Source organism: Diadema setosum, chromosome 15 (assembly GCF_964275005.1).
Source record: "Diadema setosum chromosome 15, eeDiaSeto1, whole genome shotgun sequence".
Taxonomy (NCBI): Eukaryota; Metazoa; Echinodermata; class Echinoidea; order Diadematoida; family Diadematidae; genus Diadema; species Diadema setosum.
Window position 1 is genome coordinate 4,841,192 of NC_092699.1, and position 25,822 is coordinate 4,867,013.

Genomic DNA, 25,822 nt, shown 5'->3' on the forward strand with positions numbered 1-25,822 from the left:
TTCTTCATGTGGCACTCAAACTTGGAAAAGGAGCAATTTGTCATTATTTGCTGTAAAGGTCATGTGCTCGTCATACATGACATTTGTCAACATAGTTAGGTATAAATGGAAAGAGGAAGAATTCCTCTTTCCTCACAATTAACATTATGCTCTCCATAGCTGACAAGTATGAAATGATAGCCATCCAAAGTTGGATTACCCTTTTTATATACACATTAGCATAATTAACTGGGATGCATACTTGGTTTTCCGTGCTCAACTGAAATGAGAAGCCTCCCTTCTGCGTTGACTTCTCTGCAGAATGGGTCAAGATCCTCTGAGGTATCACACCTGATCAGCCTGAAATAAGACAAACAAAGAAACAACAACAAAAGCAATGTGTACATTGATTCGAGTGATGCTGGGTATTTATGATAAGGCAAACAGTATCTAGCCGGCGAGTCATTATTGATGTTCTCGTTTAACTGCTCCATAAGACTATGCATCACATACATGTACCTACATCAATATTCATTGGCGATCTCTCTCTTGTACGTATGCTCTTGTCTTGCCTGATAACAACTTTTCTAAGGCGAAAACCAGTCTCTTCCCAAAGAAACAAACAAAAGTTCACACCTTTCCAGCTACATGGGTCTTGATTAAAGGAACCCTATTTGAAGGAACACATGCAACATCGCGATTTCTCTGTAGTTTCTTTACTACATAAAAGATTTGTTAGAATGCAATACGAATTCTGACTTTTTATATCCTATTCCCTTGGTCATTCCTCCACAGAAAGTGACGTACTCCATTCAAAATCAAGTAAGACAGAATTCTCTGGAACATACTAACATATAAAATTTGTGCTTAATTTTCAGATCAGACTTCAAAAGGGGAATTGATATCTATCATACACAAGTGGTATCCAACAAAGCAAGTTTGAGCAAATGTATAAATAGTTTGAGGAATACAACTTTAACAAAGCTATATCGTGTATACATATTTCACTCATGTTTCAAATACTATGAATAATAAATCATTCAGATCCACATAGAATTCTACAATGTGATAACACATGTATTTGCAAACTCTTTTGTTTTCAGCGCTGTGCTTGAATAGCAAAAAATGGAACATTCATACAATCAATACATCCTGCATTCCCCGTCATAAATACTTCTGTATGAAGTGCACATACAATCTTTCAAACACATATTTACGTATGTATTTAATGGGTAGTAATTGTCATTAAATTCCTTGTAATGACTGTCTGTTCCTGCTCTATATTCATCTCACCCTTTGCACACCAGTGTTATATGGATGGTGATCACAAAAGAAAAATGATTCCTTTCTTCCTCACTGATGACAGTATATTGCCTTCATCACAGAATTTATATTTGTTAAAAGTCAAAGGTAAACACATCTGTTTTCCTGATCTTTGTTAAGGCGCATGGGAGCAGCATTGATATACGTAGATAAAGTCACGTTTTGGAAAAGTGCATGCAAGATCCTAGTTGTCGTTTTTAAGGAAGAAGAGAAAGAGAGAAAATTCTAGAACAAACCTCATTTTCAGCTTTTTCCTTGTTGCTTCCAAGACGTGACATGGAAATCTGAAGTTCAAATTAAAGTAGCAGAATCATTGTTCTCACATTAACAGCAATCAAATTAAAATACCGTCAGCTAAAGTATATAAATGTTGATTTTATCACAACCAGACAATCAAAATATTATAAACAGTGTTGCAATACCTGATAGATTGAGCAACAACTTTGTTTAGGGAAAAGGTGAAGATGGATTAGGGAAAGGAAGAGACAAATAGGAGGAAAGAGAACGAGATATATGAACAGCTACCGAGTGGGGTGGAAGGTTGACGAACATCTCCTTACATTACCATTGTAGTAGCAAAAAAAATGAGGAAAAATAACATAATCAGGCAATAAGGAATAGCATTGGCACTTGAATCTCATTATCTGAACCAATCATTCATATATGATATAAACGTTAATTTAGACCCCCACTTTAATTCATGCACTTTTACAGAAAACAGCTAACCTTCAAGTAAACTGAATACTAGATGCTGAAATACCATACGCTGAAGTATTCAAGTAGTAAAGACTATTACATTATACAACAAAGCACACATGAATATCACTGCTGTATCAAACTAGCTTGAGTGGCCTTCTTGGCGATGGCTAAGTATGAATCTATTTCGCTATGCCCCTTCTTGGGAAAATCACAGAATCTAGCTTAGTAAACCAAGGGCGCCGGAAGTGGGGGGGCAGGGGTGGCACTTGCCCCCCCAAACAAAATGTTGGGGGGGCAAAACGAGTTTTTGCCCCCCCAAAGTGCCCCCTGTAACAAATAATTAATCACTTATTTAAAGACCAAAATGAACAATAAAGGCATATTTCTTGTCTAAATGTGGTAATTTCATAACTGAAAATGCAAAATTTTCGCCCCTAACGGGGCGAAAATTTTAATACACTAACAACATACATTATTGCATCTATACACTAATAGTAACTTGTGTAAAGTGTATAGATGGTAGCCTCGTGTCCTCGAGTATGCCCGCTGAAACATACCTTTAGTAAACCTTACATTTTTCATTTTCTTCTTTGCTTTCCAGCAGTATAAGAATATTTTTTATTGTTCGAACGATGCGATCACTTTTAAGCTTTTAATGAGTACATTTCAGATAAATGGCAAAGTGAAAGTGGCTTGCTTGTTCTGCCCGTACTTATAGTAAAATGAAAAGTTTTCATAAGTTATTATCATAGTCCTTCGCATTGATTCTTTTACTATGTTTAATTCTTCAAAAATTTAATTTCAAATGCTCTATAAAAGCGACTTTTATACTCTGTTTTTACAAAAAGTCCCTACCGTGGGAGGGGGTATCCCCCTCCCACACCCTCCCCCCACTCGGTCGCTTCGCTTCCTCACCGAGGATCTCACACCATCACATCACATCATTATGTACTCCCTTACGTAATAATCATAGTCCTTCCAACTGATTTTTGCTTTTAAATGCTCTATAAACGCGACTTTTATACTCTGTTTTTACAAAAAGTCCCTACCGTGGGAGGGGGTATCCCCCTCCCACACCCTCCCCCCACTCGGTCGCTTCGCTTCCTCACCGAGGATCTCACACCATCACATCACATCATTATGTACTCCCTTACGTAATAATCATAGTCCTTCGCACTGATTATTTTTTACTATGTTTAATTCTTTATTTTTTTTTTCTTTTAAATGGTCTATAAACGCGACTTTTATACTCTGGTTTACAAAAGCTCCCTACTGTGTGTGTGTGTGTGGGGGGGGGGGGGGGAATCCCCCTTTCCACCCCCTTCGCTCCCGCGCCGAGGATCTCACATCGTCACATAAAATGTGCCCCCGTCGAGATTTTGCCCCCCCCCCCAAAACCAGAAGTGTTCCGGCGCGCTTGTAGTAAACTATATTTTATTTTGATAATACTCTCTTGCACCTATCAGTGTCGAAAGTGAAGTATGGTGGGCAGCAAATATACTTGCATGATTCTGTCAATAGTGCCAGGGTATTGTGTACAATTACTCAGACAAGACTAGACGCGCGTCTTGGTACTGATTTAGTAGCATTCAATCCGTTGGGAAGCATTCAATCCTACAAATACCTAGGTGTAACAATTACCAATGACCTGAGTTGGGGTGTACACACACAGAAAACCCAGGCAAAGGCCTCCAGAACCCTTGGTATCATTCGGAGAACTCTAGGCAAATGTGACAAGAAGGTGAAAGTAGCTGCATACAACCAACTAGTCAGACCTCAGCTTGAGTACGCAACCTGCACCTAGAACCCACATACCCAGAAAGACAGCCAGATTTGAGAAAACATCCAGCGCCAAGCAGTCAGGTTCGTGTTCCATGATTACTCAAGGGAATCCAGTGTCACCCCTATGCTCTCTTCTCTCGGCTGGGATACACTACAGCATCGTCGCATCCTCCATCAAAGCGAGATGTTGTACAAGATCCACTATGGTTTTGTCAACATAGGCATGCCAGAAGAAATCAGGATAACACAAAATAACACAAGGAACCACAACCCGTCATATCTCCAACCATACTCCAGCGTCAACTGCCACCTCTACAGTTTTTACCCCAGAGCCATAAGAATTTGGAACACTCTCCCTGCCAAAGTAAACATCAGGTACTTTGATGACCTTTAGGAGTGCAGCCCTCCCTGTCATTAGACAGATGTCGCCGCCCCCTACTCTTAAGATGCTGTAATGAGAGGCACACCCGCACCGAGCACCTGCACCTGTATATAGATGCACCTGAGCTCACGTCACCACAGGCACATGCTATAGCACACCGCACAGCACAGCCCTCTCCAGGACAGCGTCTTCGCTTTTGGGAGAGTACTCATTCAAAGTTCAATTCAATTCAATTCAATTCAATTCAATTCAATTCAATTCAATTCAATTCAATGTTTTATTTCATTTTTCGACAAAAAAGATATGAACATCACTTTTTTGATAACGGAAATCAAGGTGCGTAAAGTATAACACAAAAGAATGTATATACAATGTATATACAAAGTTCAAGGTTCAAGGTCTTTTAAATTGTGAACATCTTCACCCAGTAAATTATTGGTTCATGCAAAATTCAAAAGAACATTTAAGAGTGAGCAGGATAGTCATTTTCCTCCACAGTTGAAGTACAAGACAGTGAAGTAGAGGTGAAGTACAAATGTAGCTGCACCTCCTTCGAAATCTTTAAGAAGAAGTTGCAGCGCATAAAGCTCCGATGAGTTTCTGTTTTGTTTTTAGCTGCACATACAAAATTGTAGAGGATTTTCAACTGCATACTGGGCATTCGGCACTGCATACTGGGCATTCGGCACTTGACAGGCATAAGGTACGATAATACGCCAGCGGCGGACTGTACCAGACGGAAAGAAGAAGAAGAAGAAGAAGAAGAAGAGAAGAAGAAGTACTTGGAAAATGAATTTTGTTCATAAAGCTATAATAAATTATGTACATGTAAAAGTAACATTGCCAGTCCAGCTAAAGTCACAAAAGATCCGACGAATATATCACTACAGATGGATCTCACGGCCTGAAGCAAACCCGATTTCCTTGTAAAATTTCTTCGAACTTACCTCGTTCCTAACATCTCGAACAGTAAGGGAACTCAGACATGGTAGATGTAAAACGGAGTGAAGAATACTAGCCGACATGGAAGCTCCGCGCAGTTCCATTCGCTGGATCTAATTAAGGATCAAAATCGATGTAGTGCTGATCGTGTAAGAAGTTACTGCCAGTAAAATCTCGATTACATAATAGGAAAGTAATTTGGCACTTTGTGGTGCTTGATAATTCCACAGATGATACCTTATATTTTACTCATATTCTGGTATTTTCCTTTGCACTAAAAAAAAAACAAAAACAGTACAACTGAATAAGTCTTTAGTATTTGTCTCATTTTATGTTTTATTCTAAAAAGCAGGGGAAATGTTACGTCCGCCACCGTCGACAGTGGTTAATTGACTGCAGCTTTGCAGAAATATATGAGGAAGAAAAATGATATTAAGGGAAAAGATTAATATATCATTTTGATTCCGACAGAAATGCACATATTTGATTAGAGATTGCAAGAGGAGGGTACGAACATTTTTAACACTTAATTCTGGGGGCAGTGGGCTTTTAAGGCAAAAAAACAAAAACAAAAACAAACAAACAAACACACAATATGACCTGCTACATGTACCTCATCCAATTACGTCATTGTCTATGATACAACTGTTCTGAAAACAAGAAAAACGTTTGAAAGAAATGAGCTGAAGTAAATAAAAAAAAAATGAGACAACCCTGCCTCTCATGCTGCTGCAGGACGAATGCAGACAATTTCGTGAGAGTAGTGATAACAAACAATCATCTTTAGTGTCATTAGCTTCCCTTCATCCCTGAGAGTTAAATACACTGCGTAGACTTTCCATCCCTTCATCATCTCATTTGCATTACGTGATCGTGTCCTATATCAACCTGTCATAAATGTAGAAAGGTGAAAAGCATAAACATAAAATACTATGCTAAAACTATGCAACATGGAAAGAAACATTATTCTTTTTAGTCCAGCATGGCGAAAACATCTTTTAGTATCTCAATCATCTGTTTGTTTGTTTGTTTCTTTCTTTCTTTTTGTGTTGTTGTTTTTTTCATTGCAGGAAGGTTTACCATGCATTGAAAACTAAATGAAGCAAAGAAGATACATATACCTTCGCTCCTGCTGCCGATGTAACAAGGGCAAGAAAGAAATCGTCTGCTAACTTGACATGGTCAAGCTTTAACGTCTGAAGGTTTGGCATGGTGCAGATACTCTTGGCGTAAGCCTCTGATGCAGCAGGGGAGATGTCAGGTCCCTCCTGGTGTGTTATTGATTGAAGCTTTGCAGCAACATCATATAAGGAATAAATTAATGATTTGACCATTACAAAAAATATGACCACATTACTCTGACCAGTTCTCATATTCCCTCAATGGCTCCCCAAACATAAACGTATCAGCTTTAAAAATCCTCCTTATTGTTTACAAGATATGTAATAATCTTGCCCATCTTTTCTTAAAGACTTGATTTCCTTCTGCTCATCAACTTCAACCCGTTCTCTCCGTTCTTTCTCCACTCTCCAGTTATCACGTGGTCCCTGCACCTATACCCGCAGCGGCTACGGCAATAATATGGCCTTTTTTTCTGTTATTTCCCAACCTCTTTGCAATAAACTTCCTATCTATATTCGTAATTTAAGTGTTCACAAGTTCAAATCATTCTTGGAAACTTATCTGTTCACTCAATTCCAATTTTGTTGTTGTTGTTGCTGCTGTTGTTACATCTTATGCACATAATGCTGTACCTTACCTCATTTTCCCCCCGGATTATTGTGCTTAAAAATATCAGTATTACGCACCATACAAGGAATCAACTTTAGTATCATTACTAATCTAGTATCTACTTATCTAGTACTTTCCTAAGACTATGTAATATGGCAATGCATTTAGAGAAACAAATTATTCTTTATAATCCAACAGGGCGAAAACATCGTTTTGCCTCGCAGTCATGCCTGTGTTTGTTCTTTTGTTTTTCTGTGTGTGTGTGTTTTATATTGCAGAAATATTTCCCAGTCATTGGAAATCAAGCGAAGAAAGAACAAAGCTTTGCTCCTGCTGCTGATGTATCAAGGGCGAAAAAGAAATCGTCTGCTATCTTGACATGGTTATGCTTTAACGTCTGAAGGTTTGGCATGGTGCAGATACTCTTGGCGTAAGCCTCTGATGCAGCAGGGGAGATGTCAGGTCCTTCCCAGTGATCTATTGATTAAAGCTTTGCAGCAACATTATAAGAAATACATTATTGATATGACCATTCATAAATATATATATAATAATCTTGCTCATATTTTCTTAAAGATGTGATTTCCTTCTGCTCATCCACTTCAATCCTTTCTCTTCGTTCTTCTTTCACTCTCCAGTTATCACGTGATCTCCGCACCTATACCCGCAGCTGCTATACGGTGATAGGGCTTTTTCGGTTACTACAGTATTTCCCCATCTCTTTCCAATAAACTCACTATCTATATTCGTAATGGAAGTGTTGACCAAGTTCAAACCATTGTTGAAACTTATCTCTTTACTCAATCCTAATTTTGTTATTGTTGTTGTTGATGTTGCTGTTATGTCATACGCACATAATGCTGTATCTGTCCTCATTTTTTTTTCCAGATTAATGTACTTAGAAACATCAGTATTACGCGATAAGGAATCAACTTTAGTGTCATCAATAATAAATGCTACATTCATAAAGCTTATCATAACGCATGCTTTTATGTGCGCTGTACAATGGGGATACAAAATATAAACAAACAAATGAATAACAAGTATAACAATCAATCTAATAAATACAATAATTAAAAAAAAAGTTATGAATATTCATCTTCATGATGGAAAACAGAAAAACGGGTTTTCTTTCCATCCCTTCATCATCTCATTTGCATTACATGATCGTGTCTCATATCAACCTGTCATAAATGTAGAAAGGTAAAAACTATAAACATATGCTAAAACTGAGCAAATTTGAAAGAAACAAACTATTCTTTTTTAGTCCAACATGGCGAAAACATCGTTTAGTGTCTCAATCACGTGTTTGTTTGTTTGCTTGTGTTTTTGAATTGCAGGAAGGTTTCCCGTGCATTGGAAACTAATATTCTAATGAGGCAAAGAAGATACCTTCGCTCGTGCTGCTGATGTAACAAGGGCAAGGAAAAAAAAAAATCTGTGCTATTTTGACTTTGTATAGGTGTAACGTCTGAAGGTTTGGGATGGTGCAGATACTCTTGGGGTAGGACTCTTATACAGCAGGGGAGATGTCAGGTCCCTCAAGGGTATTATTGATCGAAGCTTGGCAGCAAAATAATATTTGAAATACATTATTGATATGACCATTAAAAGTATGATTATTATTATTATTATTGTTATTATTATTGTCCCCGCCGAACGAGTTCGAGCAGGGGACTATGAAACGGGCTCCGTACGTGTGTGTGTCTGTGTGTCCGTGTGTCCGTGTGTCCGTCCGTGCGTCCGTCCGTGCGTCCGTCCGTGCGTCCGTGTGTGATCAAAATGTTCAAAATGCTACTCCTTCGCCATTTCTAACCCGATTTTGATTCTGTTTGCTTTATATGATAGCACTACATGAGAGCTTTGAAACTTCTATACAGAATTTCAGTTGTGACCTTTGACCTTGACCTTTGACCTATATTGTACATTTTGCTTCAAAATGCTACTCCTTCGCCATTTCTAACCCGATTTTGATTCCGTTTGCTTTATATGATGGCACTAGGTGAGGGCTTCAAAACTTCTACACAGAATTTTGACCTTTGACTTCTTTGACCTTTGACCTTGATTTTTGACCTATATTGTACATTGCCTACAAAATGCTACTCCTTCGCCATTTCTAACCCGATTTCGATTCCGTTTGCTTTATGTGATGGCACTAGGTGAGGGCTTCAAAACTTCTACACAGAATTTTGACCTTTGACTTCTTTGACCTTTGACCTTGATTTTTGACCTATATTGTACATTTTGCTACAAAATGCTACTCCTTCGCCATTTGTAACCCGATTTCAATTCCGTTTGCTTTAAGTGATGGCACTAGGTGAGGGCTTCAAAACTTCTACACAGAATTTTGACCTTTGACTTCTTTGACCTCTGACCGTGATTTTTGACCTGTATTGTACATATTACTACCAAATACTACTCCTTCGCCATTTCTAACCCGATTTCGATTCCGTTTGCTTTATGTGATGGCACTAGGTGAGGGCTTCAAAACTTCTACACAGAATTATGACCTTTGACCTTGAGTTTTTACCTACATTGTACATTGGCTACAAAATGCTACTCCTTCCCCATTTCTAACCCGATTTCGATTCCGTTTGCCTTATGTGATGGCACTAGGTGAGGGCTTCAAAATTTTGACCTTTGACTTCTTTGACCTTTGACCTTGATCTTTTTACCTATATTGTACATTGTGCTACTAGATGCTACTTCCGGCGGGGACATATATTACGCACCGCGTAATTTCTACTTTTCCTTGTTATTATTATTATTATTATTTTTATTATTATTATTATTATTATTATGATTATTATTATTATTATTATTATTATTATTATTATTATTATTACTTATAGTGCGCTTTTCCCAAATGGCCCAAAGCGCTTACAATCAATTCAAAATATGCACGACAGTATGATTGTGAAATTGGATAGATATTACAGCTACAAACTAGTTGCTGCTAAAAAGATGTGTTTTCAAGGCTTTTTTGAAAACACTGACTGATGGAGACTGTCTGACGGTAAGTGGTAAATTGTTCCAGTGCTTTGAAGCAGACACAGTAAATGTCCTATCACCGGCTAAGGTGCGGGTAACAGAAAAAAAAAATATATATATATGATAATCTTGCTCATATTTTCTTAAAGATTTGATTTCCTTCTGCTCATCCACTTCAACCCGTTCTCTCCGTTCTTCTTTCACTCTCCAGTTATCACGTGATCCCCGCACCTATACCCGCAGCTGCTACATACGGTGATAGGGCTTTTTCGGTTACTACAGTATTTCCCCTCTCTTTGCAATAAACTCCCTATCTATATTCGTAATGGAAGTGTTGACCAAGTTCAAACCATTGTTGAAAACTTATCTGTTTAATCAATCCTAATTCAGTTATTATTGTTGTTGTTGCTGTTATATCATATGCACATAACGATGTATCTGTCCTCATTTTTTTTTCCGGATTACTGCACTTAGAAACATCAGTATTACGCGCTAAGGAATCAACTTTAGTGTCATCAATAATAAATGCTACATTCATAAAGCTTATCATAACGCACGCTTTTATGTGCGCTGTACAATAGAGATACAAAATATAAACAAACAAATGAATAACAAGTATAACAATCAATCTAATACATATAATAATTAACAAAAAGTTTCATGAATATTTATCTTCATGATGGAAAACGGAAAAAAAACGGGTTTTCTGTCCATCCCTTCTTCATCTCATTTGCATTACGTGATCGTGTCCTATATCAACGTGTCATAAATGTAGAAAGGTGACAACTATAAACATAAAATACTATGCTAAAACTATGCAACATGGAAAGAAACAAACTATTCTTTTTAGTCCAACATGGCGAAAACATCGTTTAGTATCTCAATCACGGGTTTGCTTGTATCCTTGTTTTTTTAATTGCAGGAAGGTTTCCCATGCATTGGAAACTAAATGAGGTAAAGAAGATACCTTCGCTCCTGCTGCTGATGTAACAAGGGCAAGAAAAAAAAAAACATGTGCTATTTTGACTTTGTATAGGTGTAACGTCTGAAGGTTTGGGATGGTGCAGATACTTTTGGGGAAGGACTCTGATACAACAGGGGAGATGTCAGGTCCGCAAAGGTGTGTTATTGATTGAAGCTTTGCAGCAACAAAATATAAGGAATACATTAATGATATGACCCTTACAACAAGATATGACCACATTACTCCATGCAGTTTTCCAATCCCCCCATTGGCTCCCCAAACATCAACTTATCAGCTTTAAGGTAATGCTTATTGTTTACAAGACATGAATCTTGCTCCATCTTTTCTTAAAGATTTGATTTCCTTCTGCTCATCCACTTCAACCCGTTCTCTCCGTTCTTCCTCCAATCTCCAGTTATCACGTGGCCCCCGCATCTATACCCGCAGCGGCTACAGCTTTTTTGGAATGGAAAGAAACAGATTTTTTTTTTTTATTTCCCCATATCTTTGCAAGAAAAAACTCCCTATCTATATTCGTAATTAAAGTGTTTACCAAGTTCAAATCATTGTTGAAAACTTATCTGTTTATTCAAACCTAATTGTGTTGTTCTTGTTGTTGCTATTGTTATGTCGTATGCACATAATACTGGTACTTTATCCCTCATTTCTTTCGGGATTAAGGCCCTTAGAAACGTCAGCATTACGCGCTATATAAGGAATCAACTTTAGTGTCATCAATAATCATAGGTGTAGCGAGGATTTTTTAGAGGGGGGTGTTTAACCCTATTAAGCCCAAGCTATTTTGACCCCTCGCAGGCCCGGGGGGGGGGGGGGGCACATTGTGCCCCCCCCCCCTTTATAACTTTTTTATTATTTGATGTATCATTGTCACATTTGGCACATGGGTAGAGTAACTCATACTCTACACGACTGTACATTTGAATTTTCTCAAGATCACCCATGGAGGGCGCTAGTTTCCAAAATATAAAGAAATACATAGGAAATGTGCTAAAAACGTATGCACATGATGCTGGTACTTTATACCTCATTTTTTTAGGGATTAAAGCCCTTAGAAACGTCAGCATTACGCACTAAGGAATCAACTTTAGTGTCATCAATAATAAATGCTACATGCATCTTTAATTATGCGCTGTACAATTCATATACAAGATACATACAAACAAATGAATAACAAGTATAACAACCAATCTAATACATACAATAATTAACAAAAAGGGGTTATGAATATTCATCTTGATGATGGAAGACGGAAAAACATATTTTCTTTCCATTTTTTTTTATCATTTCATTCGCATTACGTGATCGTGTCCAATATCAACCTGTCATAAACGTATAAAGGTGACAACTATAAACATGAAATACTTTGCTAAGACTATGTAACATGGAAAGAAAAAGACTATTCTTTTTAGTCCAACACGGCAAAAACATCGTCTAGTATCTCAATTATCTGTTTGTTTGTTTGTTTTTGTGTTGTTGTTTTTTTTTATTGCAGGAAGGTTTCCCATGCATTTGAAACCAAATGAAGCAAAGAAGATACATATACCTTCGATCCTGCTGCTGATGTACAGAGGGCAAGAAAGAAATCGTCTGCTATCTTGACATTGTGAAGCTCTAACGTCTGAAGGTTTGGCATGGTGCAGATACTCTTGGCGTAAGCCTCTGATGCAGCAGGGGAGATGCCAGTCATGAAAGGTCGTTCCCTGTGTTGTATTGATTGAAGCTTTGCAGCAACATAATATAAGGAATACATTATTGATATGACCATTAAAAAATACAATAATCTTGCTCATGTTTTCTTAAAGATTTGATTTCCTTCTGCTCATCCACTTGAACCCGTTCTCTCCGTTCTTCCTTCACTCTCCAGTTATCACGTGATCCCAGCACCTATACCCGCAGCGGCTACATAATCAATAGTTTACGTGCAATCGTACCTTCTGAAATTCTTGTTAAGTTATATCACACTTTGATTATGCCTCAATTATCTTATTGCAACATAATATGGGAAATTGTGCAAAGTATCTTTTACAGCGTATTTTTATCGTACAAAAGCGTGCAATCCGTATGATTAGCAATAGACCATTTTTTAGCCACACAGGTCCTCTATTTAAAGAACATAACTTATTGACGATTTTTTATTTGAACAATTTTTTTTCTCGCTGTTTTCATGTACACATATATAAACAACATTTTGCCAGGTTTTCTCGATACTTCCTTCATCCAAAATAAGAATAAATATAATACTAGACAGATGAATAGATTGTATATCCCAAATTTTAGATATTGCATTTCAAGATACACTTTGAAATATACGGGACCTGTTCTATGGAACGATTTGCCAAATGTGATAAAGCTGTCTAATAGACTTTCAATATTTAAAAGAAGATACAAATCATTCCTTGTTCATAAAGATATATTATAAATTTGAAGTCTTATAGAGTGTACAAGCACCACACTTTGATTACTCTTGCCTTCTTATATGTATTATGCACTTTTGTAGTATAGTTTTTCTTGTGTGTATTGCATCAATGTAACTATTCTTTGCTGTAACACTTGGGATCAGCCATAGAAAGACCAACGGTCTATGTTGATCCCCCCACAAACTGAAATAGCTACTTTTATGTCGTGTTTGTCTGTTGTAAAATCCTTGTAAGTTGTTTTTTTTTTTTAATTGCAGGAAGGTTTCCCATGCATTGGAAACTAAATGAGGCAAAGAAGATACTTTCGCTCCTGCTGCTGATGTAACACGGGCAAGAAAAAAAAATCATCTGCTATTTTGACTTTGTATATAGGTGTAACGTCTGAAGGTTTGGCATGGTGCAGATACTCTTGGGGTAAGACTCTGATACAACAGGGGAGATGTCAGGTCCGCAAAGGTGTGTTATTGATTGAAGCTTTGCAGCAACAAAATATAAGAAATACATTAATGATATGACCCTTAAAACAAGATATGACCACATTATACTCCATGCAGTTCTCCAATCCCCCCATTGGCTCCCCATACATCAACGTATCAACTTTAAAGTCCTGCGTTTTGTTTACAAGACATGAAATAATCTTGCTCCATCATTTCTTAAAGATTGATTTCCTTCTGCTCATCAACTTCAACCTGTTCTCTCCGTTCTTCCTCCAGTCTCCAGTTATCACGTGGCCACCGCACCTATACCCGTAGCGGCTACGGCGATATGGTTTTTATTTTATTCATTTTTTGTTATTTCCCCATCTCTTTGCAAGAAAAAACTTCCTATCCATATTCGTAATTAAAGTGCTGACCAAGTTAATTCATTGTTAAAAACTTATCTGTTTATTCAATCCTAATTGTGTTGTTCTTGCTGTTGCTATTGTTATATCGTATGCACATGATGCTGGTACTTTATACCTCATTTCTTTCGGGATTAAAGCCCTTAGAAACGTCAGCATTACGCGCTATATAAGGAATCAACTTTAGTGTCATCAATAATAAATGCTACATTCATAAGCGCATCAAAAACACATGCTTCTTTAAGTATGCGCTGTATAGAAGATACAAATAAACAAAATGAATAACAAGTATAACAACCAATCTGATATATACAATAATTAAGAAAAAGGGGTTATGAATATTCATCTTCATGATGGAAGACGGAAAAACAGGTTTTCTTTCCATTCCTTTATCATTTTATTCGCATTACGTGATCGTGTCCCATATCAACCTGCCATAAACGTATAAAGGTGAAAACTATAAACATGAAATACTTTCCTAGGACTATGTAACATGGAAAGAAACAGACTACTTGTATTCCTTTTAGTCCAACACGGCGAAAACATTGTTTAGTATCTCAATCATCTGTTTTGTTTGTTTTTTGTTTGTTTTTTGTGGTTTTTTTCATTGCAGGAAGGTTTACCATGCATTGAAAACTAAATGAAGCAAAGAAGATACATATACCTTCGCTCCTGCTGCTGATGTACAGAGGGCAAGAAAGAAATCGTCTGCTATATTGACATGGTGAAGCTGTAACGTCTGAAGGTTTGGCATGGTGCAGATACTCTTGGCGTAAGCCTCTGATGCAGCAGGGGAGATGTAAGGTCCTCTCTCGTGGTGTATTGATTGAAGCTTTGCAGCAACATAATATAAGGAATACATTATTGATATGACCATTAAAAAATACAATAATCTTGCTCATATTTTCTTAAAGATTTTATTTCCTTCTGCTCATCCACTTGAACCCGTTCTCTCCGTTCTTCCTTCACTCTCCAGTTATCACGTGATCCCCGCACCTATACCCGCAGCGGCTACATACGGTGATAGGGCTTTTTCGGTTACTACAGTATTTCCCCATCTCTTTGCAATAAACTCCCTATCTATATTCGTAATGGTAGTGTTGACCAAGTCAAACCATTGTTGAAAACTTATACTCAATCCTAATTTTGCTATTGTTGTTGTTGTTGTTGCTGTTATATCATAGACACATAATGCTGTATCTGTCCTCATTTTTTCCGGATTAATGCACTTAGAAACATCAGTATTACGCGCGAAGGAATCAACTTTAGTGTCATCAATAATAAATGCTACATTCATAAATCTTATCATAACGCATGCTTTTATGTGCGCTGTACAATTGAGATACAAAATATAAACAAACAAATGAATAACAAGTATAACAATCAATCTAATACATACAATAATTAACAAAAAGGTTCATGAATATTTATCTTCATGATGGAAAACGGAAAAAAAAAACGGGTTTTCTTTTCATCCCTTCATCATCAATCAATAGTTTACGTGCAATCGTACCTTCTGAAATTCTTGTTAAGTTATATCACACTTTGATTATGCCTCAACTATCTTATTGCAACATAATATGGGAAATTGTGCAAAGTATCTTTTACAGCGTATTTTTATCGTACAAAAGCGTGCAATCCGTATGATTAGCAATAGACCATTTTTTAGCCACACAGGTCCTCTATTTAAAGAACATAACTTATTGACGATTTTTTATTTGAACAAATTTTTTTCTCGCTGTTTTCATGTACACATATATAAACAACATTTTGCCAGGTTTTCTTGATACTTCCTTCATCCAAAATAAGAATAAATATAATACTAGACAGATGAATAGATTGTATATCCCAAATTTTAGATATTGCATTTCAAGATACACTTTGAAATATACGGGACCTGTTCTATGGAACGATTTGCCAAATGTGATAAAGCTGTCTAATAGACTTTCAATATTTAAAAGAAGATACAAATCATTCCTTGTTCATAAAGATATATTATAAATTTGAAGTCTTATGCAGTGTACAAGCACCACACTTTGATTACTCTTGCCTTCTTATATGTATTATGCACTTTTGTAGTATAGTTTTTCTTGTGTGTATTGCATCAATGTAACTATTCTTTGCTGTAACACTTGGGATCAGCCATAGAAAGACCAACGGTCTATGTTGATCCCCCCACAAACTGAAATAGCTACTTTTATGTCGTGTTTGTCTGTTGTAAAATCCTTGTAAGTTGTTTTTTTTTTTAATTGCAGGAAGGTTTCCCATGCATTGGAAACTAAATGAGGCAAAGAAGATACTTTCGCTCCTGCTGCTGATGTAACACGGGCAAGAAAAAAAAATCATCTGCTATTTTGACTTTGTATATAGGTGTAACGTCTGAAGGTTTGGCATGGTGCAGATACTCTTGGGGTAAGACTCTGATACAACAGGGGAGATGTCAGGTCCGCAAAGGTGTGTTATTGATTGAAGCTTTGCAGCAACAAAATATAAGAAATACATTAATGATATGACCCTTAAAACAAGATATGACCACATTATACTCCATGCAGTTCTCCAATCCCCCCATTGGCTCCCCATACATCAACGTATCAACTTTAAAGTCCTGCGTTTTGTTTACAAGACATGAAATAATCTTGCTCCATCATTTCTTAAAGATTGATTTCCTTCTGCTCATCAACTTCAACCTGTTCTCTCCGTTCTTCCTCCAGTCTCCAGTTATCACGTGGCCACCGCACCTATACCCGTAGCGGCTACGGCGATATGGTTTTTATTTTATTCATTTTTTGTTATTTCCCCATCTCTTTGCAAGAAAAAACTTCCTATCCATATTCGTAATTAAAGTGCTGACCAAGTTAATTCATTGTTAAAAACTTATCTGTTTATTCAATCCTAATTGTGTTGTTCTTGCTGTTGCTATTGTTATATCGTATGCACATGATGCTGGTACTTTATACCTCATTTCTTTCGGGATTAAAGCCCTTAGAAACGTCAGCATTACGCGCTATATAAGGAATCAACTTTAGTGTCATCAATAATAAATGCTACATTCATAAGCGCATCAAAAACACATGCTTCTTTAAGTATGCGCTGTATAGAAGATACAAATAAACAAAATGAATAACAAGTATAACAACCAATCTGATATATACAATAATTAAGAAAAAGGGGTTATGAATATTCATCTTCATGATGGAAGACGGAAAAACAGGTTTTCTTTCCATTCCTTTATCATTTTATTCGCATTACGTGATCGTGTCCCATATCAACCTGTCATAAACGTATAAAGGTGAAAACTATAAACATGAAATACTTTGCTAGGACTATGTAACATGGAAAGAAACAGACTACTTGTATTCCTTTTAGTCCAACACGGCGAAAACATTGTTTAGTATCTCAATCATCTGTTTGTTTGTTTTTTGTTTGTTTTTGTGGTTTTTTTTTCATTGCAGGAAGGTTTACCATGCATTGCAAACTAAATGAAGCAAAGAAGATACATATACCTTCGCTCCTGCTGCTGATGTACAGAGGGCAAGAAAGAAATCGTCTGCTATCTTGACATGGTGAAGCTGTAACGTCTGAAGGTTTGGCATGGTGCAGATACTCTTGGCGTAAGCCTCTGATGCAGCAGGGGAGATGTAAGGTCCTCCCTCGTGGTGTATTGATTGAAGCTTTGCAGCAACATAATATAAGGAATACATTATTGATATGACCATTAAAAAATACAATAATCTTGCTCATATTTTTTTAAAGATTTTATTTCCTTCTGCTCATCCACTTGAACCCGTTCTCTCCGTTCTTCCTTCACTCTCCAGTTATCACGTGATCCCCGCACCTATACCCGCAGCGGCTATACATACGGTGATAGGGCTTTTTCGGTTACTACAGTATTTCCCCATCTCTTTGCAATAAACTCCCTATCTATATTCGTAATGGTAGTGTTGACCAAGTCAAACCATTGTTGAAAACTTATACTCAATCCTAGTTTTGCTATTGTTGTTGTTGTTGTTGCTGTTATATCATAGACACATAATGCTGTATCTGTCCTCATTTTTTTTCCGGATTAATGCACTTAGAAACAGCAGTATTACGCGCTAAGGAATCAACTTTAGTGTCATCAATAATAAATGCTACATTCATAAATCTTATCATAACGCATGCTTTTATGTGCGCTGTACAATGGAGATACAAAATATAAACAAACAAATGAATAACAAGTATAACAATCAATCTAATACATACAATAATTACCAAAAAGGTTCATGAATATTTATCTTCATGATGGAAAACGGAAAAAAAAAACGGGTTTTCTTTTCATCCCTTCATCATCAATCAATAGTTTACGTGCAATCGTACCTTATGAAATTCTTGTTAAGTTATATCACACTTTGATTATGCCTCAATTATCTTATTGCAACATAATATGGGAAATTGTGCAAAGTATCTTTTACAGCGTATTTTTATCGTACAAAAGCGTGCAATCCGTATGATTAGCAATAGACCATTTTTTAGCCACATAGGTCCTCTATTTAAAGAACATAACTTATTGACGATTTTTTATTTGAACAAATTTTTTTCTCGCTGTTTTCATGTACACATATATAAACAACATTTTGCCAGGTTTTCTCGATACTTCCTTCATCCAAAATAAGAATAAATATAATACTAGACAGATGAATAGATTGTATATCCCAAATTTTAGATATTGCATTTCAAGATACACTTTGAAATATACGGGACCTGTTCTATGGAACGATTTGCCAAATGTGATAAAGCTGTCTAATAGACTTTCAATATTTAAAAGAAGATACAAATCATTCCTTGTTCATAAAGATATATTATAAATTTGAAGTCTTATGCAGTGTACAAGCACCACACTTTGATTACTCTTGCCTTCTTATATGTATTATGCACTTTTGTAGTATAGTTTTTCTTGTGTGTATTGCATCAATGTAACTATTCTTTGCTGTAACACTTGGGATCAGCCATAGAAAGACCAACGGTCTATGTTGATCCCCCCACAAACTGAAATAGCTACTTTTATGTCGTGTTTGTCTGTTGTAAAATCCTTGTAAGTTGTTTTTTTTTAATTGCAGGAAAGTTTCCCATGCATTGGAAACTAAATGAGGCAAAGAAGATACTTTCGCTCCTGCTGCTGATGTAACACGGGCAAGAAAATAAAAACATCTGCTATTTTGACTTTGTATATAGGTGTAACGTCTGAAGGTTTGGCATGGTGCAGATACTCTTGGGGTAAGACTCTGATACAACAAGGGAGATGTCAGGTCCGCAAAGGTGTGTTATTGATTGAAGCTTTGCAGCAACAAAATATAAGAAATACATTAATGATATGACCCTTAAAACAAGATATGACCACATTATACTCCATGCAGTTCTCCAATCCCCCCATTGGCTCCCCATACATCAACGTATCAACTTTAAAGTCCTGCTTTTTGTTTACAAGACATGAAATAATCTTGCTCCATCATTTCTTAAAGATTGATTTCCTTCTGCTCATCCACTTCAACCCGTTGTGACGGAGAACCGTAATGTGCCTTGGTGAAACCAGGGTGGGGTGGAATAAAAGTGTCCATTCGGGACATGAGAGTTGGAGTTGGCAAACATGGCGTGAACAGTCGCAGTCATTCGGTGCTGATCCAAGAATGTTTTGTCGGTGTCTGACAGATGTTATGTCGGTGCTGACGGGTGTTCTGTTGGTGCATGACATGTGGGGAACATGTCCGGGAAATGAACATACAAACAGGCTGTCTTTTGGGTAGTTATTTCGGTGTTTGGTACATCGTTGTAAGTATTGATGCCCGCTGGAAGCATATGTGTGTAGTGTTCGCACTCATGCGAGATGTGTACACAGGGTAGCGAACGTAACAGTGTCGTTCGTACTGTTCGTAGCGGTATTGTATACTGCGTGACATTGCACGGTATGTGTAATGGGGCTGCGTTAGCAGTGGTTGTGAATGGAAGTGCGATTCGCGAAGCGATGCGATGAGTATGTTTTGTACTTTTGCGCACTTGTTCTGGTCTTCTCGCTAGCTGAATACCAGGGTTGCAGCATTGATTGCTGGAAAGGAAGGGTACGTATTATCGTTTCCGTTATGTCATTCGATCAGATTAGTGTGTCACTTTCTGGTTATTTGGATTAGCATCGTTAGATGTGGCTTTACGAGGAAATTGGCCTCGAGATATACGAGTGTTTGTCCGGTCTGAATTGCTTAGACTATTCTCGTAGTTCGGTACGCAGTGGAGTGTACTGTAGGAAGTTGCGTTAGCGACGTAGTCTTGAAATCTAGTCGGAAAGCTAGATGTGAATAATCATGGCAGCCAAGTTCGATGCTGCAGAGTTTGTGAAAGACGTCACTCTTGATAGATTGAGAGGGTTAGTGAAAGCCCAATTGATTGAGGTTGCAACTCATGTAGATGCTGATATCAGAGAGTGTAGTCGAAAGAAAGAAATCTTTGCAGTTCTGGTGAAGAAGCTTGAACTGGGTGGTGTAGAAAATGAACACACAGACCAGAGTGAGAGTACAGATGAGATTGAGAGTGCTGGTAGAAAAACTGCTCCAAGTACTACTACTATTACTAGACCTAGTGAGATGAGGGTAGATTCCACACAACTAGAACTTGCTAGATTGGAGTTAGAAAAAGAAAAAATGAAGGCAGAAAATCTGAGACTCGAACAAGAGTTAATGCAACGTCAAATTGAGTTGACCCAGGCCCAGGCCAGTAGCGTCCCAGGGGATAGGCCTAATGTTACTATGTCGAGACCAAAGACGCCCGACATTGCAAAAATGGCAAACACGGTCCCTCGCTTTGATGAAGAGGATGTAGACTCTTTCTTTTTCTCCTTTGAGAGAATAGCCAGGAATTTGGAGTGGGAGAAGAAATATTGGTCTATGATAGTACAACAAAAGCTCACAGGCAAGGCACATTCAGTAGTGTCTGCTCTCTCGGATGAGGAGGCAAATAACTATGACACAGTTAAGGAAGCAGTCCTTCTTGCCTATCAGTTAGTCCCAGAAGCTTACAGGCAAAAGTTTCGAGGATATAGGAGAGGTTCGGGACAGACCTACGTAGAGTTTCAGAGAGAAAAAGAAATCATGTTTGATCGATGGGTTCGATCAATGAAAGTAGATCTCACTTATGATAATTTGAGAGAGATAGTGTTGATGGAGGAGTTCAAGAAATCGACACCTCCAGATTTGAGAACATATTTGGAAGATCGAAGAGTACATGATGTAAAGAGTGCAGCAGTCACCGCTGACCAGTATGAGTTGACACATAAAGTGAAAACAAAAAGTCCTGCGGGAAAGAGGAAGTTTGATCAGTTGAGAAATCCTGACACTCAAAAGTGGCATAGTAGTCATAGTGAATGCAGGGATAAAGTAAAGACTGAATCACAGAAAGAGCGACCAAAATCGCCACGGCCTCAATACAAAGAAGTGAGATGCTTTTTCTGTGGGAAAATAGGTCACATTAAGTCCGAATGTAAGCGATTGCTGGGACAAAATGAAGCAAAAGAAAAACAAAAGCAAAGAGCAACACATGGTTTAGTCCATGCAGACACACGTACACAGAACAGTTCAGATGCTGAAACAAAAGAGAAACAGAACCAGACAGCCACCAATGGTTTTGTTAAGTCAAGTGTAAGTGATGAACAGCGTCACCCAAATGTTGTGAAAAGCAGTGTCTCAAAAATGACAGATACATGTTCAAGTGGTCGTGTGGATGAAAAGTACAAGGACTTCATTTCCAAGGGTATAGTTACCATTGCTGAAGTTAGAGTACCGGTTGTCATACTTCGTGATACTGGAGCTACACAGTCCCTCATGGTAGGAGATGTGAAGAGTATGCCCATAGACTGTAACACGGGTAGAAAGGTACTGATACATGATGTCAACGGAGGAACACAGGCGGTCCCTCTATTCCGAGTGAATTTGGATAGTGGACTGATTTCAGGGGAAGTGATTGTGGGAATTGTTCCATTTCTCCCCATGGATGGAGTTTCCTTTTTGCTTGGTAATGACCTTGCAGGAGGTCGAGTGAGTGTCCTTCCGGTTGTTTCCGAAGTCCCAGTGTACGAGCAGGAAACTGAAAAACTTGTCGATGAATTTCCAGAAGTATTTCCAACATGTGCTATCACAAGGTTTCGAGCAAGTGAGGCAGAGCGTGAGAGAAAGGAGTCTGAAAGTGAAATTTCTCTTGGTGACACATTCTTTGGAAAGGTGACTAGTGAAGATGAAAGAGAACAAAGTTGGGGAGAAGGTGTGTTCAGTCAGCAGGCTTTAATCAAAGCACAGATGGAAGATGAGGAGTTGTTGAAGTTGAGAGAGAGTGCATTGACAGAAGATGAGGCGAAGGGAGTGCCAGAATGTTTCTATGTAAAGTCTGGTGTTTTGATGAGGAAATGGCGTCCTCCAGATCGTCCCGCAGATGAGGACTGGACGGTTGTCGACCAGATAGTTGTTCCTCCGCCGTATCGAAAGGAAATTCTACGTCTTGCACATGAAATTCCAGTGGCCGGACACTTGGGTGTCAAGAAGACTTTGTGTAGAATCAGAACTCATTTCTTCTGGCCCAAGATGAGAAAGGATGTGTCTGAATTTTGTCGAACGTGTCATGAATGTCAAGTGGTAGAAAAACCACAACATGCCATTAGATCTGCGCCGTTGATTCCTATTCCGGCTTTTGAGGAGTTATTTAGCCGTGTGATGGTACAAGACGTAGGTGCAGTTGTGAGTGAGAGTGTCTTGCACAGTGCTGAGAAAAGTGCAGAAGAGTGTGAACCTGATGCTGCAGATTCTCAGAGTGTGAGTTTCAAGTCAGGAATGATTCCGCGAGTAGAGAACTCAAAGGCACTAGAAAATCCAGAGTTACTGCTCAGTCATATGTCAGATTCGGAGAGGCAAGATGTTGTCGACATCTTCCAGGAATTTCCGGAGGTTTGCAGTGATAAATTGGGCTGTGCGAAAGATACTGTTCATACAGTAGATGTGGGTGAAAATGCACCCATTAAGCAGCATCCATATCGGATTCATCCTGCTAAGAGAGAACAGGTGGATAGGGAGATAGATTTCATGCTTGCAAATGGAATCATAGAGCCTAGTAACTCAAACTGGAGTTCCCCAGTAGTGCTAGTCCCAAAGGCAGACGGAACGTCCAGGTTTTGTATCGATTACAGGAAGGTCAATACCATAACCAAGACTGATTCGTTTCCGCTTCCTTTGATTGAGGAATGTATTGATCGGGTAGGAAGTGCTGAGTATGTCAGCAAATTGGATTTGATGAAAGGGTATTGGCAGGTGCCATTAGACAAAGATGCAAGAGAGATCTCGGCGTTTGTCACACCCTCTGGGTTATACCAGTGTCGTGTCATGCCCTTCGGGATGAAAAATTCCCCCGCAACTTTTCAACGGATGATGAATCGAGTTATTGCTGGTCATGATAACTGTGTTGTCTATATAGACGATGTGTTGGTTTTCAGCAATACGTGGGAGGAGCATGTTGCTCATCTTCGAGAGCTGTTCCAGAGGTTGTCACATGCAGGACTCGTGGTGAATCTGGCCAAATGCGAGTTTGGAAAAGCTTGTGTGACTTACCTAGGTCACAAGGTAGGCCGAGGTAGCGTCGCACCACGAGATGCTAAGGTCCGAGCCATCGTGGACTTCCCAGTGCCGTCATCGAAACGGGAGCTTCAGCGCTTTTTGGGAATGTGCGGATTCTACCGGAGATTCGTCCCCAACTTCAGTCACCTGGTGGTGCCCTTGACAGACCTGCTGAAAAAGGGTACAACGTTCCAGTGGTCGGCGAGCTGCCAGGATGCGTTCCAGAAGCTGAAGGCCGTCCTCATGAACGATCCCGTGCTTATCGCACCAAACTTCGAGAGGAGCTTCCAGCTAGCTACGGATGCTAGTGACCGAGGAGTAGGAGCCGTGCTGCTTCAGGACGACGACAACGGACACAGCAAACCCGTGTGTTTCTTCTCCAAAAAACTGAATCGCCATCAGCAAAAGTATTCAACTGTGGAGAAGGAATGCCTCAGTGTCGTTCTAGCCGTGCAACATTTCGAAGCGTATTTGGACAGTGGAAGAGACATCGTGGTGTACACTGACCATAACCCATTGACATTCTTAGAACGCTTCAAGCACAAGAATCAGCGTCTCTTCCGTTGGAGTTTGATTCTCCAACCGTACCCACTGAGAATTGTGCACATAGCAGGAAAGGACAACAAATTAGCAGACGCTTTATCGCGAGTTTGAAACTGTGCGCGCGCTGATAATGTTGCCGAACGATAACAATATCAAATCTACAGTGAAACCTACATCAAGCTGAACATTTCAAACAAGACTCAAAACCGATAAGAAGCTGATGTTGATTTTTTTTTTTGTATATGACAAAGTATACATGTGTTTATGTATTCTCGTTCAGTTTTCTTCCTTTCCCAAGGATCTGTCAAGGAAGAAATTGTATTTATGCTAATCATGTTTGTTTTAAGCGAAAACAGTATATGTGAGTGCTGCTAGGAAGTATGAGAAAGTACTAGTACACAATATTCTGTCTTTATAAGGAGACATCACTTGAAAAATTTCATGATGTGTTACGAGCCAAGCATTGTATGATATTTGAAAACCCAACATTACAGGAAGCGCCCGGATACAGCATTTGTGGTGTGTAAGATTACAGAGAAAGTTGTGCTTCAGTTGCACACTTCTACATGTATTTTGATTTCATTCAATATATCCCAAAGAATCAAAGGATTCAGATTTGTATGTATACCGATACGTTACCGAGTTGATGCTAGCAAATGCAAAAACGGTATAGCAAAACACAACCGGCCAGTCACAGGAAAACTGTTGATCAAATTTTGAGTTTTATATCAACCATTTGTGTTAAAACACAAGAATTTGTGTTGTTTTGTATAAATGAAAAAGTGTTGAGTGACGGTGAGGCATAAAGAAGCCAAGATGTTATAATGTCACTTTTGCAAATTAATAACCTGTATATGTATTTCGTTACAGAGTGACAGCGTCACATTTGTGTGTCGAGTATGATCTCGGTATTTTCCAGAGTTTGCACATATATTGCAACATCTTATCGCGTGACAGTACATATGTGTGAAGGGACAAAAATACATGTCCGATGTTCAAAATTTTGTTGTTGTTTTGGCTAACGTATGACGCAGAGTTGACATAAGTATAAGATGTATTAGCAAGTACATTGAGTAGATGTACACATGTGTTGACGTGTTTAAATACGATTTTGTTATAATCAAGAGATGCGTGCTGTTACCACATTCAGTGAAACTCCAATGAAAGTTTGTGTTGGAGAAACAGACATACATGTATCTTTGCAACAGTCAGAACAATTTCGTGAAGAAAGTGTATTTTTGGTTTTCACATTTAAAGATGAAGTGTATGTGTTACCAAAAACAAAATACTATTCATGCCTGAAGTTATGTAAGTTTATTGGTCAAGTATGCTAGGATATAATTACAGTCGAGACTACCAGAAAGCACAGTCTCAGTCAAAATATTGATACTACTGGAGAAATGATTGATTACATTTGGTGTAATCTTTCCATAGTATGTGCACCCGTTGAAAACAGTTTCACATGTGTACTGTAGACTGTTGATTTGCGTATTTACATGTTTTGTAGGGGGCTTGTCAAGTTTTCATATATTGTTCTAAAGGTGGACAATATGATGCCGGAGTGAACTGATTCTGATAAGGCTCAAA

The 25,822-nt window shown here is 38.2% G+C and overlaps 1 protein-coding gene and 1 pseudogene across 1 annotated transcript in view; both read right to left on the minus strand.

Moving 5' to 3' along the window:
* Nucleotides 1-224: 224 nt before the first annotated feature.
* The window catches only part of LOC140239194 (uncharacterized), a 32,398-nt gene continuing 6,800 nt past the window's right edge, over nt 225-25,822 (minus strand). The window contains exons 3-6 of the mRNA XM_072319074.1: nt 5,113-5,220; nt 1,539-1,586; nt 616-623; nt 225-339 (exon numbers count right to left, since the gene is read on the minus strand). Coding sequence (XP_072175175.1) covers nt 225-339; nt 616-623; nt 1,539-1,586; nt 5,113-5,220 — 279 coding nt within the window. The remainder of the gene's footprint in view (nt 340-615; nt 624-1,538; nt 1,587-5,112; nt 5,221-25,822) is intronic.
* LOC140239081 (uncharacterized) lies at nt 5,722-17,665 on the minus strand (annotated as a pseudogene).